This window comes from Condylostylus longicornis, unplaced genomic scaffold (genome assembly GCF_029603195.1).
Source record: "Condylostylus longicornis isolate FDR11 unplaced genomic scaffold, ASM2960319v2 ptg000055l, whole genome shotgun sequence".
Taxonomy (NCBI): Eukaryota; Metazoa; Arthropoda; class Insecta; order Diptera; family Dolichopodidae; genus Condylostylus; species Condylostylus longicornis.
The window spans coordinates 5496227-5519104 of record NW_026578024.1 but is presented as its reverse complement, the minus strand read 5'-3'; the positions used below and the strand labels follow the sequence as shown (position 1 = coordinate 5519104).

The window sequence follows — 22878 nt, the reverse complement described above, 5'->3', positions numbered from 1 at the left end:
CGGTTGAAAATGTCATTTCTTCTTATGTAAAAAATTCAAGTGGTCCACACTCATACTGACGTAGAGCATATCCGCAAATAACCTACAAAAATAATATCTGATGCATCAAAAGATTATGAAACAAAGTTAAAATATTTTTTTTCTAATGAAATAATTTTACTGTTTCCAAAATCAAATTCTTTACAATTCGTTACAGATGAAAATTAAATCAGTAAAATAGTAATTGTTATAACTTTATTACTTGAAAAATCTACGTATCTAAGTACGGTTAAGACTTTAAATTCTGTGCTGCAATTTGAAAATAATGCCGTGTCACATCTAGTAACTTATCGTCATTAGTAGCTCGCACATATAGTACTTAGTTATAAATGACTCCTGTGTTGCAAAATGTGTCCGCAGTGTAAATTTTTGAATATGTCAAATAACCGAAGATGTCATTTGGAATTATGACAAATGTTTTAATATTTTGAGAAGGGCGTTCCGTAATTTTTTATTTTATTGATATAAAAAATTAGATTTTTCCTTGTCTAATGAAAATATAAAAGTATAACGAAAATTGGAAATTGAAAAGGTAATAACAAAAAAGCTAATTTTGTTAAGTATGTAATAAACTAATTTAAAGACTAAGTAAGTAGTTTATTAACAGATTTTTAAAGGAACATACTTCCTGAATGATTCAATCAATATTTTTAAAATGAAAATCATAAAACTGGAAGGAAACACTTGCTAAAAAATTTTCTCTAATTCAAAAAACCACTTAAATTGAGATAATCTATTTATCATGCTCAACCATACACAATTTATCATAGCTGATTTTTGAAGAAGTTTTTTGTTTTTTTTTTATGTTTAGGAACAAATATGACTGAAAAAATCACATTAGCTGATGCTCTCTCTAATGTTGAAGTATTGGATGAACTATCATTGCCAGATGAGCAACCATGCATTGAAGCACAACCATGTTCTGTAATTTATAGAGCAAATTTTGATACAAATTTTGAGGATCGGAATGGTTTTGTTACTGGCATTGCAAAGTATATAGAAGAAGCTACAACCCATGCTAACCTTAATATATTGCTGGAAGAAGGTCAAAAACATGCAGTTATGTTATATACTTGGAGATGCTGCTCCAGAGCAATACCACAACCCAAATCAAATGAACAACCAAATCGTGTTGAAATTTATGAGAAAACTGTAGAGGTTTTAGGACCTGAAGTAAATAAATTACTCAACTTTATGTATTTTCAAGTAAATTTTAATAATTATTTTAAAAAAAGTTTGTATATGAAAAGTTTATGTTTGTTTTTAGCGTAAGGCAATTGAAGCATTTTCTGGTGAAGTTAAACGTCTTTGTCATGCAGAAAAACGAAAAGATTTTGTGTCTGAGGCTTATCTTTTAACGCTTGGAAAATTCATAAATATGTTCGCAGTTTTAGACGAATTGAAAAATATGAAATCTAGTGTTAAAAATGATTACAGTACATACAGAAGAGCAGCACAATTTTTAAAAGTAATGTCTGATTCTCATACTTTACAAGAATCACAAAATTTATCAATGTTTTTGGCAACGCAAAATAAAATTCGTGACACAGTTAAAGATACTTTAGAAAAAATAGCCGGATATGAAGATTTATTATCAGATGTTGTTAACATTTGCGTCCACATGTTTGAAACAAAAATGTATATGACTCCAGAAGAAAAACATATGCTGGTAAAAGTTATGGGTTTCGGGTTGTTTTTAATGGATAGTGATATTTGCAATATAAATAAATTGGATCAAAAAAAGAAAATTCGTTTAGATAGAATTGACCGAATTTTTAAGAACTTAGAAGTTGTACCATTGTTTGGAGACATGCAAATTGCCCCATTTAATTATATAAAACGAAGTAAGCATTTTGACGCAAGCAAATGGCCACTATCTAGTTCAAGTCAAATAAGTCCTCAAGCCGACTTAATGGTTCACTTGCCCCAAATAAGAGAAGATCATGTTAAATACATATCTGAGCTTGCACGCTACACTAATGAAGTTACAACAACTGTCAAGGATAATCCAACAGATGCTGAAAATAGGGCTACTTCTGATTTAGCTTTACGTGGGCTACAACTTCTTTCGGAGTGGACAAGTGTCGTAACAGAACTTTATTCATGGAAATTATTACACCCTACCGACCACCATCAAAATAAAGATTGCCCAGTAGAAGCTGAGGAATATGAAAGAGCTACACGATATAATTACACTGAAGAAGAGAAATTTGCTCTCATAGAAGTAATTGCAATGATTAAAGGTCTACAGGTTCTAATGGCACGTATAGAAACAGTATTATGCGAGGCAATTCGTAGAAATATTTATGCTGAATTACAAGACTTCGTTCAACTTTCTTTAAGAGAACCAATGAGAAAAGCTATAAAAAATAAAAAGGATTTGATAAGAAGTATTATAATGTCGGTACGAGAAACCAGCGCTGATTGGCAAAAAGGTTTTGAACCTTCAGATGATCCAGCTTTAAAAGGAAAAAAAGATCCTGATGGTGGCTTTCGTATACACGTTCCGCGATTAAATGTCGGTCCGTCATCAACTCAATTATATATGGTTCGAACAATGTTGGAGTCGCTAATTGCAGATAAAAGTGGGGGAAAACGAACCCTCCGAAAAGATATTGACGGGAATTGTCTGATGCAAATCGACCAGTTTCATAAAACATCTTTTTATTGGTGCTATTTGCTAAATTTCAGTGAATCATTGCAAAAATGTTGTGATTTATCACAACTTTGGTATCGCGAATTTTATTTGGAAATGACTATGGGACGAAAAGTAAATAAGTGCATGGTGAGACATCAACATAATGAAGAATGTAATGATTTAATTACAATGGAAAAAAGAATTCAATTCCCTATTGAAATGTCTATGCCTTGGATATTGACAGATCATATACTGCAGACCAAAGAACCTTCAATGATGGAGTAATGTTTTTTATATTTTTTTGTGGTTAATTTTTTAATTAATTTTTTTACAATTGTTTCAGATTCGTTTTATATCCTCTGGATTTGTATAATGATTCAGCACATTATGCACTTACAGTTTTCAGAAAACAATTTTTATACGACGAGGTTGAAGCGGAAGTTAATTTGTGTTTCGACCAATTTGTTTATAAGCTCAGCGAACAGATTTTTGCTCATTATAAACAATTAGCTGGAAGGTAATTTCTAGAACATTAAGATGACATTCTTAATTTTGTAATTTTGTAAATATATTTTAATTAGCATTTATTTGGACAAACGTTTTCGACTTGAATGCGAAGTACTCGGTTTTAATTTCCAATCTTATCCCCGAAATAATAGATATGAAACTCTATTGAAACAAAGACATGTTCAATTATTAGGTAAATCAAAATTATACGCTATCCTTTTTATAATTTATTTGGAATGTCAATATTTCAGGTCGTTCAATTGATTTGAACAAATTAATCACACAGCGTATTAACGCAAACATGCACAAAAGTATTGAACTGGCTATAAGTCGATTCGAAGGGAATGATATAACTGGAATTGTTGAATTGGAAGGCTTATTAGAAGTAAATCGTATTTGTCACAAATTGTTAAGTAAATGGCTTGCTTTAGATAATTTTGAGCATATGGTAAAAGAGGCCAACCATAACGTATTGGCTCCATATGGGCGTATAACTTTACATGTATTCGTCGAACTTAATTATGATTTCTTGTCCAGTTATTGTTACAATGCAGCAACAAACAGGTACAGAAATAATCATTGTTCACAATAACTTATAACATATAAATTTTTGTTACTTTTTAATTATATAACCAAAATAATTATATTAAAGGTTTGTGCGCAGTAAGGCCAATATTTCCTTTGTACAACCTATACAAAGAGACAAACCTCCACAAATGTCTCACTATTATTTATGGGGATCGAAACAATTAAATGCAGCTTATTCTACACAATACGGACAATACACTGGATTCGTTGGATCACCACATTTTCATGCTATGTGCCGATTACTTGGCTATCAAGGAATTGCTGTTGTTATGGACATAATTTTAAAAGATATTGTTAAACCATTAATACAAGGAAACCTTTTACAGTTCACGAAAACTTTAATGGGTGCAATGCCAAAAGTAATATAAACATTGCTTTTGAAAAAAACTTTTATTAATTTCCTATATTTTAGTCTTGTAAACTTCCAAGAGCTGAATACGGTTCGCCTGGTGTTTTAAGCTACTATCAAGCTCATTTAATTGATATTGTGCAATATCCTGATGCAAAAACAGAAATGTTTCAATTATTTAGAGAATTTGGAAATAGTATCATATTTTGTATGTTAATTGAGCAAGCGTTATCGCAAGAGGAGGTCTGTGATTTACTACATGCAGCTCTTTTCCAAAACATTTTCCCAAGACCATACTGCAAAGGTAAATTACAATTCGTTATAAGAAGACAGCCATAACATGTATTTTAAAATTAAAATATTAAAATTTTAGATAATGAAAAACCAGAGGCTAAACAAAAACGTTTGGAGGCTCAGTTTGCAAATTTGCAAATTGTTTCTAATGTTGAAAAAATCGGAAATGCAAAGGTAACATTAATTATTTTATCTTTAAAAAAGAAATAAATCAAAAGTGCTATATTTTAGCAAGCAATGATTGCAAGAGAAGGAGATTTATTGACAAGAGAAAGACTTTGTTGCGGACTTAGCATTTTTGAAGTAATTTTAAATCGAATAAAATCATATTTAGATGATCCAGTGTGGGCCGGACCACCACCTGCTAATGGAATTATGCATGTTGATGAGTGTTCTGAGTTTCATAGATTGTGGTCAGCATTACAATTTGTTTACTGTATTCCAGTAAAAGGTACCGAGTATACAATTGAAGAGTTATTTGGGGAAGGACTCAATTGGGCCGGATGTGCTATGATAATATTATTAGGCCAGCAAAGGAGATTTGAAGCTTTAGATTTTTGTTATCATATTTTACGAGTGCAACGTGTTGATGGCAAAGATGAAGATGTTAAAGGAATTGTAAGTTAATAATTCTCTTTTTTTAATTATGAATTAAACGTCCTTATTTATTATTTTTTAGAAATTGAAACGTATGGTTGATCGAATAAGACGATTTCAAGTACTGAATTCACAAATTTTTGCAATATTAAATAAATATCTTAAAAGTAGTGAAGGCGAGGGGTCTAACGTCGAACATGTTAGATGTTTCCCTCCACCACAACATCCTTCATTACAAACGGCATCACATTATCATGATCCAAATAAATTAAGACAAAGTCACAATGCACATTAAAATAAAACAATTTTATATTCAAAATAAATTTATTATAGTTATTAATTTTAAAAAAAAATTTATTATTTGAATTATTGTTCTTTTACAAAAATATATTTTAGTATAATTTAATGCAATTCTTAACAAGAATTTTAAAATTAAATTTTCCTATAAATTGAAAAAAAAAAAATAAACGTGCATATTCCTCTAAAATTATCGATTCCAATTTTTATAGAATAGGATAAAAATATAATATGCATTTAAATTTATTTAATTTCAAAGTAACTTTATTATATATTCTAAGCTTTATGTTATTTAATAAATTTATTCATAATTTTGTATTTAAATATTCTCGAATTGCAAACTTTTTGTAAGAAATTTAGGGAAAGAAAACAAAAGTTTGGTATTAAAAATCAAAGCTAATACTAAAAACATACAAATAATTATTATTATATACATATATACTTATAAAAATTATTGTAGATTAAGTAAGTTCATATAATTACATAACTAACCAAAATCATAAAAAACAAAAAACAAATATTAAAATTTACATAAATATAATATGACTTTTATATTCAAAATCTTAAAATAATTTTTTTATTATTCCTAATTTATATGATCTGTTACTAAATAAAAGGGTGATCCAACAATATGGTCATCACCCCACTTGGCTGCAATTAAATATTCACCGTGATCTTGAACCCAATATGATACTAAATATATATTCCTACCCATATGTTTAACACATACCTCATTACAGGGTCCTTTGGGTCCTAAAATACCTACAAATAGAATATTGTTTCCAGCTAATGAAGCATCAACGATAAATTCATTTTTTGTATTTAATTTAACTACTTTAATACCATCACCACGAATTGTAACTTTTTTTGAATTAGATGTAAACAATGGTACTAAAAACAAGTTTCAAATCATTAACCAAAATAAGAGAACAAAATCAATAGAATACAAACATCTTAATGAAGATCCACTAACAATTGAATGATCTATATCTTTTGCAAAAATATAAACTGTTAATGGTGTTGTTGGGCATTTAAGACAGTTACATTTTATATGAACTTTATATAAGCCTTCTGAAGTTGGTGTAAAACGAACACGTACTCTTTCTGGATCAACATCTTTTACGGCAACATTACTTAATCCATTATTTGGATGTTCAACCTACAAGTAAAATTCCTTAAATATTAATTGTTTTTTAAATAAACTTTACTTTAATTTTTTAAATTGTTCATACTTTAACTTCAAAGTTTCCTTTTGCACCATTTCTTTTAATTATAAAATCAACTTCTTCATCTATTGGAACTGGTTCAGATGGAAAATGAAGTATTTCTATTCGACTTACATCAGTAATTTCTGGAGAAATAAATAATTTGCTTGGATCCTCATAAACATCTAAAATTTTTTAAAAAAAAGTTTTTATTGTTATTCATTTCAATTCGATTATTATTAAATTTTACAGCAGGCATTAAGATTTAATTAAAATTTCTTGCAAAAAATGCCGTGAATTTGTTTTGGTCCATTGTTCATTCAGACTATTTCATGACTATTGGTATAATAAGACCATGTTTTGAAAATATAATTTTTTATTCTTTTAAAGTTCAACTTTATTCAATATGCTTTTGGAGACATCCTCCAATGCTTAAATAAAATTAATTTTGTTATTTATTTTACAAAACAGATTTTTTTTTTCTGTTATGACAATTTTTGAGCAAATTAAATTTTGGCACTATTTCAAAGGAAAAATCTTGCAAAATTATTAAAAAGCAAAACCACTTTTCTCTTATACACCTTGAACTTATATACACAAAAATTAAATTTAGAATAGCCGTAATAGCATGATTCAAAAATATTAAATATAGGAACAAATTAAATTTTAAAGTTCATTATAACGAGTAGAAATGTTGGGCGCATTATATTAATTTGTATACATACATATGTACGTATGGATGTTTGGAAAATTATAGGAGAAAATTTATTTACGTCTACTATACTACCAATATCCGGTGAACGGCGATATTTTCCAGCTATACCGTTATTATCGCTACTATTTGTAGTATGAATTTTTAATTTTATATCCTGAGAAGTTTTAAACATTTTATATTTTTGCAATTATTCTTAAAAATTTTGTGTAAATTTTCACTTTTTCTTAAAATATCAATGACGGATGAAAATCAACTAAAATGAAATTATGGATTTTTTCGATGAAAATCTCAAAAAATTTCTCTCAATGTTTTATTCTTTTGATTTAAAATTATAAATTCTAAAATTAAATTTATATTTTTTTGCGAAGAGAAAAGATGAATCGTGATGAATTTTGTGTTTATACGACCTTTTTGGAAAATAAATTTTCATTTAGGAGGAAAACAATTTTATGTTAGAGAATAAGTTGATTTGATAAGGGGGTAGGTATACTCACATAAATTAAGAAAATATTAATAATAAAAATTTCAATGAAGAGAATTTCGAGACTGCAAGTCTTTAATAATAAAATTTATATATATTTGTATACATAATATGCTCATTTGCTACAACACGGACATAACTCAATATTTGCACATTTGTATACATATATTTTTGAATTAGTATGTTCTTGTGGTTCTAGTATTATTTTATAAATTATTCCAAGCGGCAATTTTCAAGTTGGCGTTGGAATTGACGTTTTTACACAAAAAGTAAATGTTTTAAGTGCGTATTTCTGTATAAATAATTCAAAAATCGCATTTTTTGAGTTTTGTTACTGGTGCAGCAAATGACCGAAAAATTTTATTTTGAATTAAGATGAGCGTGGGATGAGGTCAACTATTAGATTTATATTAGATAAATTTGCAATAGATTATTAAGTAAATTTTCTGAATTTAATTTGCAAAAAAATTTACAAATTTATCGTAATTATTATTTATTGTCTTCTTGCTAATGTTAGAATGTTTTTGAATATTAGATTTATTTCATTATTATAAATCTAATATTTTAATATTAGATTTATAGTATGTATGTTTTAATTCGACAATTTCAAGCAATTTCAAGTTTATAGTGATTTAAACTTTCTCCAATTTGCAAAATTCAAGTCTTTCACAATTGGTTCAAATATTCGAAAATAATGAATTAAAATTGATTTAAATTTTATGAATAGGCTAATTAAATAAATTAAACATTTCTTTTCATCACAATATTATATAAAATTACATAAATAAATTTTCATAACTCAAAAAAAACGAAAAAATTAAAACAACATTATTTCATTATTTACTCACAACTTTTTATATTTTTTTTGGAAATTTGCCAGTATAAAAAAATTTCTGTAAAATTGACATTGCAAAAAAAAAGTAAATATATATTTTTTCTATATTAAAAACAATAGTCAATAATATAACGTGGGTGAATGTATTTTTATATTAATATTCTTAATTTAGTTAAAAAATTATTGTATTTTTACTTTAAAATTGTTATTCAAATAGTAAAAATTAAAATATTGGACATTTTAAATGCTTTTCAGTTGAACAGTTTATTGTAATAATAAATTAATAAATTTTTCTTAAGTACTTGTATTAAAACCACATTTAAAAATATTCAAAAATTAAAATTTAAAAATGAATATCCACAGAAACAAATGAGAACATAAAAAAAAAACATTTTAAATTTTTGTATACTGTAAGCTTGAAGAGTAGTATTAAAAACAAATTGTTTAGATTGTTACGATTCAGTTATATTTAAATCACTCAAGCAAGGAACATTATTTCTTGAATCAATTATCGAACTTGTTGTTTCATTAATAGAAACTTCAATTGTAGCATTTTCACTTGAATTCGTCTGATTAATGTTATCATTTTCAAAACTTATATTCTCACTGGTATCAGTAACATTAGTTAAACTAGAATCATCATTACTTTTTTGATCTAATATACTTAAATTTGATAAAATATTACTGCCATCATCAGTATTTGTACTCAGACTTGATGAATTCCCAAAGCTACCCGAACGACTGTTGTTTGAGGTATTTTCACCAGTGTTATTGCCGTTACCACCACCATTACCGCTACCACTTCCATTATTACTTTCGGCATTTAAAATACTTAAATCAGGAAATTGTTCATCATTTGACAAATCTTGAGCATTTAAAGCGCTTAAAATTGGTATATTATCATCATCATCCTCATCACCTTCCATATTCTCATAAGATTGTCCATTTTGATATATTTCATTATTTTCTTGATTATCGTCGTTTTCATTATGATTTTTATACATACTATTTTGGTGTAGAATCAATTCATTTTTAGTCTCAATAATTTCAGAAATATTTGGAATGTTTGCCGATTGTGATAAAAAATCACTTTGAGATGTTGATGGAATTGTAGACGAAGAAAATTTTATAAAATCGCTGTATTCTATACCTAAATTCTTTTCATCATTTTTGAATTTTTCATAATAGTCTTTATTGTTTATTTCACTACTTAGCTGTGCATTTTGATTTAGGCTTTGCGTTCCTGGTACACCGATATCATTCAATATACTTTCAATTTTCTTTATTTCTTCAGTCTGTAATGGAATGGAAATATCAATTTTAGCCGCTGGTCCAGATAGTGGCCGTTGAGGTGGGGATTCTAAAATAATATAGGTAGCTACTTAAAATATTCAATAATGAAAAAACAGAAAGCCTCACCATTAAGAAAATGTACTGCTACAAAATCCGCAGCACGATATATTTCAGCTTTAACCAAAATATCTAATAAGTTTCCAACATTAGGCCTAATTCTCCCCGAAGTGCCCCACTCCTCTAGAAGGATTTCTGCGGACAAACGATTTTGATCACGACTTGCTTTTTCAACCATTAGGATATGATCACTGGTATATTTTGATACAATAGGTTCAATTGTGTGTTGTTTAAAACCCCCTGGAGTAGCTAAATTTACTGAACTTTTTATTTGGGACAAATCTTTTGGAATTACTCTCATTAATTTTTTCCATGATTGTTCTAATTCTAATCCTAGTTTATATACATCTGTGGATGATAAATGGCGAATTTCTGTGTCTCTTTTATACATCGCTATTATTCTAAAAAACTCATTAAACCAAATTACAAAATTATTCCAGAAACTTTCCAAAATGTTTCGCTTTGTTTTGATTTTCTTTATTTTTTTTTCAAACAGCTGACAAACTAGGTATTGCCATAAATAAAAAGTATTGGTTTTTTCAACGTAGTGTGGCCGTATTTATAAAAATTGTAGTTTATTATTATTTATAAACTATTAGCAAAAATGTTAAGTTTTTATAGAGCTTTTATAAGAAACAATAATTTTATTTCTATTATTACATATTGCATCTTGAGAGTTTACTAAGGAATTCTTTGTATTATAATGAATTCTTTGTATTATAGATTTAAAACAATAAAGGTTTTTTACTTAATAGTGCAAATTGACCTAGAATAGCAAAATTTGGTGATACACATTTTTTTCTAAACTCGACCTAAACTATTACTGCTTACTTATTATTTAATTTAAATACTGGCAAATACAATATACATATTATATAAATGAGACTGACCAAAATCAAATGAAATTACCGCCGCGAATTTAGCCGAAGACGATAAGAAGCCGGAAATATTACTTTGCAACTGATGATTTTTGTTGATACCGTCTATTTCCATGTGTGTGTTACATTATGTGAAAAATACTGAATAGTTGATTTTGCCGTTCCACTGTTATTCTATGTTAAAAACGGAAATTGTCTGCCGTTGCTGTTCATCGCTTTTGTTCTATTTTACACATACATAGTCTGGACAAGGTATATTAAAAAATAAACAGTAGTATAACGTAATTGTGAATTTGGAGACAAAATTACAAAAAAATGATTGTGAACTACTACGTTATTGTTTACTTTATTTATGATGTGTTTTACAAATTATTTTGCATGTCATTTTCTGAAATGTCAAAATTTAATTTTGACATTTTTACTTGGCAATTAATGTAATAAAACTTGTATAAGTTTTGCGGCAAGTAAGAAGTGGTTTGGTGGTTATAAACTTATTTTTTAATATGCAAAATTAAATTGTTAAATATACTATATTTTGATATCTACTGTTTAAACTTTATTTAATATATTGAATTCGAATAAGCTACCAAGCAAGTTTAAGGGTAAGTTTTCAAAATTTGGAACAAATATTGTAAAGCAACTAAAAAATTACCCACGTACCAAACTTTTAACATAAGTATGTGTATTTAGTTTTTATAATGCCGATTTTGCATATTTGCTAATTTATGTGTACATAAATGAATATGAAAAATTTAAATTAAATTGTCATGAATAGCATATTCAAGTAAATAATTTAAAATGTTTAAAAGCTTTTTTATGCTATTCCTTTCTTTGTCTGGTTATAGAAATATATACATAGTTATAAATAGTTATACATAGTTATAAATATGTACATAATAAAGAATTAAGCCTTCATTAAATTTGAATAATGAATTTTCATTTTATTTATAGAATCTATTTTTAACATAGTCATCATATTATAGAATTTGGAATAAAAATGGTGTTATAACAGTTATTTTAGCTTATGAGCTTGTAGCACTTGCACATTTCCATTAACTTTGAATTTAATGTTATATTTTTTTAGGTAGATAATCATAAGCATTGTAATCTTATAAGAACTTTTATTTATGAGACTATGTTTAGTTCGAAATTAATTGGATAGTCGACGATTTACACATTTATATTTGATTGAAAATATTTGCAAATCTATAAATTATTAAAAGATGAAAGCTTAAGTATCTGTACCTACCTATTCAAATTGTTTGGTCTTAATATTGGATTATCGACTTTTTAAACTGTAAAATTTTTTCATTAAACGGCAAACGTTATTTACGCTTCTATGGATAACATATACTGAGTACCTACTACCTACCAACTTGCCAAATTTAAAAATGCATGCATAAAAAATATCCAATCATAGCTGTTTTGGTATTCTTTTTTGTTTAAAAACTAGCTATTTTAACTTTTTTTCAGCTAATTTTTTGTTAAATGTCTGCATTAAAAAGTTTAGTGAACTTTTAATTAATTGCTAGACAAAGCTAATGTTATTAATGATTTAATTATTTTTTTATTGGGCAATAAACGCTTTCATTAAAATTATATATTTTACATTTTTATTTTTTTTTAAGGTTTTCTTGTTATCAGGCGGCGACTTTACGACATTTAAACAAAAATCATTACCATAAATAAAACATTCAATTGATAAAAGTTGAAAGAAATGCTAATAAGAATTTTCTTATATGAAAAAATAGAAAAATATTAATATGAAAGACTCGCTGATGATTTCTTTTTTACATTTGAGATTGATTCATTCAAGTACTATTTTAAAACATAAAGCAGATATTAAACTTAAATTTCAATCACGTGAATTATTTTGCTCTATGTGTGTTTATGAATTAGGTTGGCATTAAATAGGTGCACACAATGTTATCACGATCATTTCATTTTTTTATAACTAAGAGAGTTTCTTATCGTTTTAATAGCACGATGGTATGTACTTACTATATTTATATTGAAAATGATTTATAAATCTTAATAAATATTTTTTGATATTGACTTAATTTTGATTTTCGATTTCGATTGGGTAATAATAATAACCTTATGTGATAATAACCTTTAATTTTTTTTTTATTTCGTTTTGATAAAACTGAAATTTCAAATAAATAAATTCATAAACCATAAATATAATATAAATAGGTTTAAAATGAAAAGTAATAATCCAATTGAATTTCTGCCGTAAACATGAACTGTTGCTTATAAAAGTAATAAATTGTGTGATTTTTAAATCTTTTAATTACATACGCGAACGAAATGGAGGGCTTTTTTGGGAAGAGAATGGTAAAGAAATTAAAATTTTTTTTTATTTGTTCAAAATTACGAAATGTGAAGAATAATAATAAAACTTCGCCATCATTTTATTTATTTAAGTTTATCAATTTTTATAAATTTATAAATTTTATCAAATAAATTTTTTCTTATCCAAAACTTCTAATTTTGTAATATTTTTAGATTTTGATTATTTGTTTTTAAAATCGTTTGAAGTCTCAATTTGGAATAAGTTTGTTTCCCGTCCTTATCATTTATTGCAAGTGGCTTTGAAGGGACATACATATGCTAACATGTCCAACATTAACATGAACTTTAGATTTTAAATTGAAACTTGCCAGGTTACTATATAACTTCCAACTGAATTTGTGAAATAATTTGCGAAAAATTTTGATAATTTCAAAAGATAATTCTTAAACTAACAAAGATATTAAGACAAAGATATAATTAACAAAGATATAATTAAAAGCTATTTTTAAATTTTTATCTATTTTCCCTAATTTTTTTTTATTTTTAAAAATGAATATGTTTTTGTAATTTACGTTTCAGTGTGAAAAGTGATTGAAATTTAATTGTTAAATAATTTGTTTTCCAACTCTAGATTAAGAATTAAAATTTTTTTTTTTATTCGATTATATTAGTGATCCTTTTTATGTTCTATTATTGCATTAGAATAGATTTTTGACCGTTTTAACCCACTCGGAGATATGATTTTAAAACAGGAATGGAAAGCATCAAAGTAATTTTCAAAAGTTATGCCAAGAAATTTAAAAATTGTTGGAAAAACTGCATCCCAGACTTACTTATAATATAATACGTGATAATATAGTACGTGCATGTGTGCTTCTTTTGCATTAAATATTTCAGTTTCTGCTACTTAAAAAAAATTGTTGAGTAGCACAATTAATCTTTTGGCTTCATATTAATAATTATTTAGTAATTTTTACTAAATAATTTTCAATATGACTTCTTTTACTTGATGTTGCAATATTTTCATTTTAATATCACACATTTTACGATAAATGATTAATATTTGATTTACTGGTGTATACAGTGAAATTATGAATAAACTTAACTGTTTTCAATTTCCTTGAGTTGAAGAACCATTTTCAAACCAATTGATTTATCTAGTAGTACCTACTTAGGTCAACCAGTTTAATTTTAATTAAAATTTGGTTTTGATGATTCTCTTTGCTTATTTGTTAACAATTTTCTAATAAAATTTCTTAACAGAAACTTAAATAATTACAAAGAATTTAACCAATTCTAAAAAATTGTTTCGGAAGACAAACATTAGAATATAATGTAAAAGTTATTAAGTATTCCATTTCTATATGCGTTAGCTTTTCTATTAAAGTAATTAAAACATTAAATTTATAATTTTAAAATTACTAATCACATCATTTTTCTCTATCAAATTTAACTACCATTCCGTTTTTATAATAATAGCTACCTATATAGAATTGAAAATCTAAATTTTAATCAAAATAATAAATTTTATCTAAAGAAATAAAATTTAAGTAAGAAAAAAAAAAGAATAATGAGAATATTTTTAATGGATTAAATTTTCACAAATAAATTTAGAAAGAAATGTTTTTATTTTTTTTTGTTTTTCATTATTCATTTTCTTATCTTTGATAATCTTTTTTTAAATAAAACGTAATAAAACAAATTTTAAAGACTTAAAATTAAGAATAGGTTCGTTTTATCAAATGGCCTTTAATATTTTTAATTTAACATTAATATTAAGTCCAGAACACACTGGTATTTAAATTTGTACTGTGCTTATTAAACAAATTCTTATTAACATAAAGTTATTTTACATAGAGCCCTGTAACAAATCTCGGTTGAATAAACGATCGATTAGATTTGATGAAATTTGTCTTCATTCATAAATTTTTATTTAAACATTTGCGATTAACAAAATGATTCACATTGTACTTCATCTCTTAAATCTCACATTTTATTGGGTATCCTTCTTTAAGGGTGAACATATTATTCTTAAACGCCTTAATTTTCATGATCAATTATTGAATATTATATGCAGTTTTAAATTTTATTAGGTAATTAACAATACGCGCACTTTTCCATTTTGATCGTGATCTTCCTTATTTGTGCCTCTGAAACAATACTTGCGTGCCATTTCTTATAACACTTCCACTTATATTGAAGCGACAACTTTTGATTGTTAGTGTAAAATTGTAGAATTAGCTTTAAAAGTAATTCAAAATACTAAGAGCTACTCCACAAAAAAATAAAAAACAAAAAAAAAAAATATGAAAAATTTTATCTTTTGTTTTCTTTTTCCAAGCCTTTTTTCCATTCAACATTGATTGGTTAAAAGTTAAAAAATAATTTTGAATTTTCCTAATAATTTTACTTTTTTTTTCATCCAATTTTTTTGTTTTGTGATATAAAAGATAAAAATCTATTAAAACTACTTACCAAGTTCAGTAATATTTTACTTTTTAATTTCTTTTAATGAAAATCAAAGGAAAGAATACAAAAATCCAAATAAAACAAAAAGAAAACAAAGAAAAATAAAAATGAAATAAATTAAAAATTTGAAATGAAAAGTGAAAGTCCTGGTAAAAAGGCACTGATGGCCATACCACGCAATTTAATTATTTTAATGACTTTTTTCTTTCCCTACTTATCACAAAATTACTACTGTTTCCCAGAGAAGCAACCATAAAAATGACTTGATTTAGATGAAAAGTTTTTACTTATGTAAAAGTTCAACAAAAAAAAAAATTATAATTATTATTGCATGTTTCTCTTTCTTGTTTTTTTGTTAATTTTACCAAATGATTTTAGAATTTGAAATGTTCTTGAACAAATAATAAATCAAACTGTCTGTTATTATATTTGGGTGGTGGTTCAAGAGTTATAGTCTTGGAAAGTCGCCTGTCATCGTTTTTTTTATCACTCACATTTTTGTGAACTTAACATTAATTTTTGGTGTCATTACTTGGTGTCGATGGAAATAAATTAGGTGGCATTAAAAAAAATTAAGGTGGCGGTTATTTATTATTAACTTATTTGATGAAAGGTAATTTTTACCTTTAACTCACTTTTCTGTTATTCCTTTTTTTGTGATAATGATGACAGGGGCCAATAATTATGCTTTAAAAAGCTATTTAAAAATTTATGAGATAGAAGTTTATGAAGGGTAAATTGATGAATTTCAAAAATTTTTAGATTAACTCGTTAACTTGCATGAAGTCTTGTTTATTTTGAGAATTCTAACAGAAATGAGATATCGTTTATTGTGTCAGATGAAACAAAAAATGATTCCGTTTTGCCCAAGTATTGTGATAGTCAAGGTGTTGATAAAATTATTTTAAAGTTTAATACTTAATATTTATTTGAAACGAATGATATTACTTAAATATTTTGATTTATTAAAAGAACTGTTTAATTGTTGCCAACAATGGAATGATGACAATATTAAATTTTAAACTTTTTGCCAAAAAACTATTTGACGTTAATTTAATTTTGCGTCCAATTAATTTTATTATTAGCCCAGTACCGGCTAAATTTTTACTATGCATTGTGTTGCGCTTATTCCTTTTGTTATAAAAAGTTATAAAAAGAGTAACTCACTGACAAAAACCGTCGATAACCAAAAGCCGATTAATAGGCTACCGGGCAATAAGCGCTGGATAAGTGTTAAAGAATTTCGCGCCACAACTAAATTGTTATGAGCTAATCATTTTTTTCTCATTATCGGCAATTCATTTGGTTTTCTTTTACATAATTTTCATTTTAGTAAATGAACCTCGAAGGATATCAGTATATAAATTTTTAAGAAAAATATTGTTGAATCTTTTTATTATTATTGTAATTTAGAGAGAAAAATAAAAATATTATTCTGTTATAACTTGTAAAGAAGAAGAAGAGAATTTTCATTTTAATGTAATAACAAAAGGGGTAAACGTGTACATAATATTTTGCCATTTTGTCTGATTTTAACCTTGAAGTTTTTATTTTAGAATTATTGCACACCGTGTCCGTGTACATATTCATAAAATTTACAAGCAAGCAATAACAAAAAGAAAATATTAATATTATACGTATGTAGGTATGTTTATGTATTTTAATAATGCAAATAAAAATATATATTTACATAAAGTTACGTATTATGTACATAAATAGAAACATAAATATTTAATCTATAGGAATTTTTGTTTTTCTCATATTTTCTTTAAGATCTTTTTTTCCTTTTGCATACAGTGAATAGTCGTTTATGGGGCAAAATTGTCATAGTATGTCAAAGATTTGACGGTCATGTCATCTGCTTTATTTTAAAAATTATTTCAATAAAGAAGAAAATTTTAAAACCAAAATGATTTTTTCGTCATTCATTTTTCCACATATAAAAATCACTTGTGCATCAAACCTTAGAAAAAAAAAATAAATAAAATAATAAACAGTTGCGTTGGCAACGTATTATTTATGATGCGTACGTCATGTCGCTTTGGAATTTATGATTAGAGTCGTTTGCACTGGGAAACAGCCCATATTTCTGATAATTAAGCAATCCTTATGAACAAAATAGATAAGTAACATTTGAGTGAAATGTATGAGAACTGCCCCATATTTATGTTCATAAACTAATGTTGCTAGCTTAGTTTTAATCTTTAACTAAAGAGGAATATCTTGATTAAAATAATCTATTTAGGCAATACACTTGCATTTAAGTGAGCTCTTATTACGTTTAATGCATCGTTCAGGTTCAAAGTAACCAAAATCTCGGTTAACTGGTTATTTGCTTTATATAGAATATTTATTTTCTTATACAACAGTATAATTTTCAATTTCGACTATTCGACAAATAAAAGAGTTTTAAAATTGAAAATGGACTTTGGTCACTTCCGAAATAAACCATCTAATTGCAATATTTTGTGTCAGTTATAATTTGGTTTTATTGTATTTACTATATAACGTTGTGAGTAAATTTTCATTAAAGGTTGTTTTTGTTTTCCTAAAGGGTAAACATATTTTCGTGTTTTATGCGGTAATTAACATAAGATTTTTGGTGCAGCTTTTTAATTTTTGCTAACTGTATAAAAGATTAAAATTCTTTTTATTTTTCATTTTGCATATTCAGTTTGCTTGTAGATCTTATTTGAACTTTTATTTTTGTAATATTTTTAATAAAATAATTTTCAAGAATTAAAAATTTTAAGAGGGAAATTTTGAAAAAAAAAAATATTTTGTTTTAATTTTGAGCAAAAATGGGAAATAAGAATCGTTTTTTAAGAAAATATAAAGTTTGTAAAAATTTATTTTATATTAAAAATATTTTTATTAATTTTTAAAATAAAAATTTTTGAATTGAGTGTGAATAATTTTAATAAAACGAGAGGTCGCTTTACGAGTAGCGATTCAATTTACGCTGTTCAAATTTTCAAAGCAACGCGTTTTGAATATTTTAAAATATTCTTTTTACGATTTACTAATTTTTCTAAAGAATACTTGTATATGAAAAACTATAAAAATCTCGACAGTTATGTAATTTTAAAATATTTTACAAGTATGGGTAATTATTTTTCAATTTAACTTGAACCAATGTCATGTCGATAAAAAATTACGCATGGTTTTTGAATATACCATTGACAAAAGAATCCCAACTTATTAAATAGGAAATAAATTTTTGACTTGTTACTACTAATAGGAAACTTATTAAATAGAAAATTAAATAGAAATAGAAAATTTTGCATTTAATTAATTGTCTTTTTCTACTACGCATAATGCATTCAAACTTAATTAATTTTGAAGTTCTTTTAATTTTTTTCTTAAATCATTATAAATTCAATAATTGAATAATATTTGATAGTTATTAATTATATTATATTTTATGTTTTATTTTTAGATGGGTTCTCAAATAAAATTCCAACCGAAATTAACCCAAAGTGATCCATATTATAAGCCAGTTTTAATAATCGGTCAACTACGTAATTTGAATTTAATTCAATTTTCTCATGTTGAATGTAAATTAAGTCCTCGTGTAACTGAAGATTGTTTTAAATTAGCTGTAAGTAGTTTACATCCTTCACCAGCAACAGATACATGTTCCTTGTATTTGGATTGTGCAACGATAGCTGCTTTGCCATTAAAAAATTCCCGTCATAATACAAATAGTCGAGCACACGCAATAACACGTGTTGTTAAAAGTAAAACTCTTGGTATAAATGAAAGTATAGTTGTAGTTTGTGAACGTCAAGATGTTTTTGCTTCTGGATGTGCAATTGCTAGAGCATTTCCATTATTTTCAAGAAAAACTAATGCAAGTAGCGGAAACAGCGGAGCTGGGAACGGTAACAACAATAGTAACAACAACACCAATAATATTATAAATGTGAATAATTGTAATAATAGCGAAGAAACAATAGTTGATAGCAATATGGGAGATAATTGTAATACGGCTGGTTCCCAAAAAATTGATGTTGAATTTATTGTAATTGAAAAAAATGGCGAAATAAAAACTGAATCTTTATCCGAAGATGATATTGATTGTTTAGAAAGAGCGGCATATGGAATACGTTTAGCTGCACGAATTGTTGATACACCATGCAATGAAATGAATGTAAGTCACTTTATAGAAGAAATAAAAAATGTTGCGAATGTTTTATCATTGACTCCGACAATAATACGTGACGAAGAATTATTACATCGAGGTTTTGGTGGTATATATGGTGTTGGCAAAGCATCAAATGTTCCACCAGCTTTAGTTATATTATCACATGAACCAGAAGGTGCTACAGAAACTATTGCATTAGTTGGCAAAGGTATTGTATATGATACAGGTGGTTTAAGTATTAAAGGAAAAACAAACATGCCTGGAATGAAAAGAGACTGTGGAGGTGCTGCTGCTATTCTTGGTGCATTTTATGGTGCAGTTAAAGGAGGATTTCAACAAAATTTGCATGCTGTATTTTGTTTAGCCGAAAATTCAGTTGGACCAAATGCAACAAGGTATTTGAAATTTTTCATGTTCATTAAAATTTCAATTTTTTTAACACGTTTTTTTATTCGTTTCTAAATATAGACCTGATGATATTCATACATTATATTCAGGACGTACAGTTGAAATAAATAATACTGATGCTGAAGGACGTCTTGTATTAGCAGATGGCGTGGCATATGCACAAAAAGACTTAAAAGCCAATATCATTCTTGATATGGCAACGCTAACTGGAGCACAAGTAAATATTATTTTTAAAAAATTTTACAAAATAATATTAATTTAAATTTTTTAGGCAATAGCAACTGGAAAGTATCATGCTGCAATTTTAACAAATAATGAAGAGTGGGAGATTAAAGCACTCGATGCCGGACGTAAATCTGGAGACCTTTTAGCACCGATAGTTTACTGCCCAGAATTGCATTTCTCAGAATTTGCATCAGCTGTAGCAGATATGAAAAATTCTGTTGCTGTGAGTATTCTTGCATTTTTTCGTTATTCTTTTGATCTAAAAAAAGTAGAAAGTAGGTTGGTAATTAAATTGTTAATAATAAAAAACAACTATAAAGATAACGAGATTTGTTTAGTGGCAAACTTTGAAAATATAACTTGATTTAGTATTTGATAATTACAAAATATTTTATTTATTTTCTTGTAGGATCGTAGTAATGCTCAGTCTTCATGTGCTGGACTTTTTATAGCTGCACATATAGGTTTTGATTTTCCTGGTGTTTGGATACATATTGATATGGCGACACCTGTTCATTGCGTAAGTTGTATCAAATATTAAATTGCAAGATTTTTTTACGTTAATGACTTTTTAAATTATAAAATTAATTATATTCAAAATGATATGTAAATATTTTCTTAAGAAAATTCGAAAAAAATTGCTTTTTTTCTGAAAGTGATTCTTTTTGATTTAAATTAAAATTCAAATAAAAAATGTTTATAATTTTTTTTTTTTCTATATTTTTCATCTGATTTTAAAATTTTTTATTATTTTTTTGATTAGGGAGAACGTGCTACTGGATATGGTGTTGCTCTGTTACTATCTCTATTTGGGAATTATACCAATTGCTCAATGTTACAATCCATTGCTCCAAATGAAAATGAACCACCGGCAAAACGTTGTAAGGATTGATAAAAATAAAAGTATAGACTACTTTAAGTCGCTAATAACTTGCTTACACCAATATTACATTTATGTTATACATATAAGCCTATATATTTGAAGCCATGTACTGTAATTAATATGAATTTGTTTTTAATAATAACATATAAATGCTGAAAATACCAAGTTAACAAATTATTTAAAAATTTCGAATAAAATTTTCTTTTTATGGTTTGTGCCAAAGGAAGCTCATATACATATATATACCAAAATTGAAAAATTTTTACAAGATATACCAAATAATTAAAGAAATTTATGAAATAAATATGGGTAAAGTGGTACAATAACATAAAAGTTATTCAATAATATAGACAAAAAAATATACAATCAAAAAAAGAAAATAATTTACAATAACAATTGTTTATCAGATTTTTATATAAATATTTTTGTAATAAATACTGTAAAACATCAAAAATATTATAATATGAGAAATTAATAAATGTTTGAAGATATTAAATACAATAATACTAAAAAGAATGTCTTATGCAATAAAACTGCTTTGTAATTATTACTTTTTAAAATAAAAAAAAAACTTTGTACACAAAGTAAATAAAAATTATATGCATACGAATATGGAATATTTTAATTAAAATAATATTTAAGCAATTTTAAATGAAACTACGGGTGAGTTAACAAATTTTGATTCTTTATTTATTTCTTTAATAATTCTTTCTCACAGAAAATTGTGTATTGAACAAAATACGTATTGGAAGCAAAAGGATTGCAGTTGTACTTAAGAATATCGAATTCGGAAATGAATGTTTCAAACATGTGGTGAATTAAAATTTGTTATTTTAAAAGGCTTGATAATGTAAAAAATTTCCAAACTTTTTATACAATATATAATTAAGTATTGATTGTTCATAATTTTTTTTTTAATTCTAAAAGCTGTCTTTAGAGCCTTGGATTTTGTTTTTGAGTTTTTGTGTGTATAGTACACATATTATTATTACTAAAAATGCCTTAATTAGTAAATACAGATTTAGAAATGTTGAATTAAAAGTTTGAAAGTTAATTTTCTTTTAGAAGAGAAATTTTTGCAGATAAAAATAACACTATTGGCTTTGAATAATTTGAAAATTAGTGAAAAGCAATCTTCATTTATAAATTCATTATTATTTTAAAGGTATGCACTTTTCTTTTTTTGCAATTTTTTCTTCACATGAAATAAACACGTGTCTAAAATATTTTGTTTCAACATTTCGTTAATATTACACAAACTTAGAGCCAAAAACATATTTCATTTTACAAATAAGCAAAATGAAATCAATTTTTCATCATATTCATGATGAGTTTTCATGTAATGTATTAAGCAATTTCTGCTTTAAGTTTATATTTCCCAATTATTTTTAAATTTCTTTTCAAATTACCACAAAACATTTTTAAATATAGTGTTGATTGAAAAGAAATAAGTGTATTAGACATAGTTCAAATTATAATCTATTTTACACTTTCATTACAAGAAAGAAGAAGTATTATGAAAATAATAAAAATTTTTTTGGCAACTTTTCTTAAAAATTTCTGGTAAAGAAATGTTGGCATTGGTGTATTTTAAATATTATTAGATATTAATGAAAAA

General features: G+C 26.0%; 4 protein-coding genes across 6 annotated transcripts; 2 read left to right on the top strand and 2 right to left on the bottom strand.

The window, feature by feature from the left end:
- The first annotated feature begins 437 nt into the window (after positions 1 to 437).
- LOC129612094 (cytoplasmic FMR1-interacting protein) lies at positions 438 to 5502 on the top strand. Its single transcript, XM_055525586.1, has 11 exons — positions 438 to 571; positions 851 to 1245; positions 1307 to 2958; positions 3021 to 3194; positions 3259 to 3377; positions 3436 to 3748; positions 3837 to 4131; positions 4185 to 4425; positions 4495 to 4589; positions 4647 to 5033; positions 5095 to 5502. Exons 2-11 carry the CDS (start codon positions 859 to 861, stop codon positions 5305 to 5307), a joined length of 3876 nt encoding a protein of 1291 aa, XP_055381561.1. The 5' UTR covers positions 438 to 571; positions 851 to 858; the 3' UTR covers positions 5308 to 5502.
- Positions 5503 to 5659: 157 nt separating this feature from the next.
- Positions 5660 to 7476, bottom strand: LOC129612097 (filamin-B). Its single transcript, XM_055525592.1, has 4 exons — positions 7302 to 7476; positions 6542 to 6699; positions 6261 to 6468; positions 5660 to 6200 (listed from the first exon to the last, which is right to left on the bottom strand). The coding sequence occupies exons 1-4, from the start codon at positions 7399 to 7401 to the stop codon at positions 5896 to 5898; spliced, it is 771 nt and encodes a 256-aa protein (XP_055381567.1). The 5' UTR covers positions 7402 to 7476; the 3' UTR covers positions 5660 to 5895.
- Positions 7477 to 8730: 1254 nt separating this feature from the next.
- Positions 8731 to 10416, bottom strand: LOC129612096 (protein Tube). Its single transcript, XM_055525591.1, has 2 exons — positions 9965 to 10416; positions 8731 to 9905 (listed from the first exon to the last, which is right to left on the bottom strand). The coding sequence occupies exons 1-2, from the start codon at positions 10344 to 10346 to the stop codon at positions 8998 to 9000; spliced, it is 1290 nt and encodes a 429-aa protein (XP_055381566.1). The 5' UTR covers positions 10347 to 10416; the 3' UTR covers positions 8731 to 8997.
- Positions 10417 to 11266: 850 nt separating this feature from the next.
- Positions 11267 to 21820, top strand: LOC129612095 (probable aminopeptidase NPEPL1). 3 transcript variants are annotated; one of them, XM_055525587.1, is made up of 7 exons: positions 11267 to 11435; positions 12462 to 12822; positions 19037 to 20139; positions 20213 to 20369; positions 20424 to 20600; positions 20787 to 20897; positions 21141 to 21820. In XM_055525587.1, exons 2-7 carry the CDS (start codon positions 12757 to 12759, stop codon positions 21267 to 21269), a joined length of 1743 nt encoding a protein of 580 aa, XP_055381562.1. In that variant the 5' UTR covers positions 11267 to 11435; positions 12462 to 12756; the 3' UTR covers positions 21270 to 21820. The 3 variants fall into 3 exon arrangements, with proteins under 3 accessions (XP_055381562.1, XP_055381565.1, XP_055381563.1); XM_055525590.1 differs by lacking the exon at positions 12462 to 12822 and having other exon boundaries at positions 21141 to 21817; XM_055525588.1 differs by lacking the exons at positions 11267 to 11435; positions 12462 to 12822 and adding an exon at positions 18281 to 18434 and having other exon boundaries at positions 21141 to 21819.
- Positions 21821 to 22878: the final 1058 nt, after the last annotated feature.

Bases quoted from the DNA above. Each gene is read 5' to 3' on its own strand.
- LOC129612094 (XM_055525586.1), top strand. From the start codon at position 859: ATGACTGAAAAAATCACATTAGCTGATGCTCTCTCTAATGTTGAAGTA. The intron at 3,749-3,836 runs GTACAGAAATAA...ATTATATTAAAG, and splicing joins TACAATGCAGCAACAAACAG to GTTTGTGCGCAGTAAGGCCA. The intron at 4,132-4,184 runs GTAATATAAACA...CCTATATTTTAG, and splicing joins TAATGGGTGCAATGCCAAAA to TCTTGTAAACTTCCAAGAGC.
- LOC129612097 (XM_055525592.1), bottom strand. From the start codon at position 7,401: ATGTTTAAAACTTCTCAGGATATAAAATTAAAAATTCATACTACAAAT. The intron at 6,469-6,541 runs GTATGAACAATT...TTTTACTTGTAG, and splicing joins AAGGAAACTTTGAAGTTAAA to GTTGAACATCCAAATAATGG. The intron at 6,201-6,260 runs GTTTGTATTCTA...ACTTGTTTTTAG, and splicing joins TAGTGGATCTTCATTAAGAT to TACCATTGTTTACATCTAAT.
- LOC129612096 (XM_055525591.1), bottom strand. From the start codon at position 10,346: ATGTATAAAAGAGACACAGAAATTCGCCATTTATCATCCACAGATGTA. The intron at 9,906-9,964 runs GTGAGGCTTTCT...ATATTATTTTAG, and splicing joins AGCAGTACATTTTCTTAATG to AATCCCCACCTCAACGGCCA.
- LOC129612095 (XM_055525587.1), top strand. From the start codon at position 12,757: ATGTTATCACGATCATTTCATTTTTTTATAACTAAGAGAGTTTCTTAT. The intron at 12,823-19,036 runs GTATGTACTTAC...TTTTATTTTTAG, and splicing joins ATCGTTTTAATAGCACGATG to ATGGGTTCTCAAATAAAATT. The intron at 20,370-20,423 runs GTAAATATTATT...TAAATTTTTTAG, and splicing joins CAACGCTAACTGGAGCACAA to GCAATAGCAACTGGAAAGTA.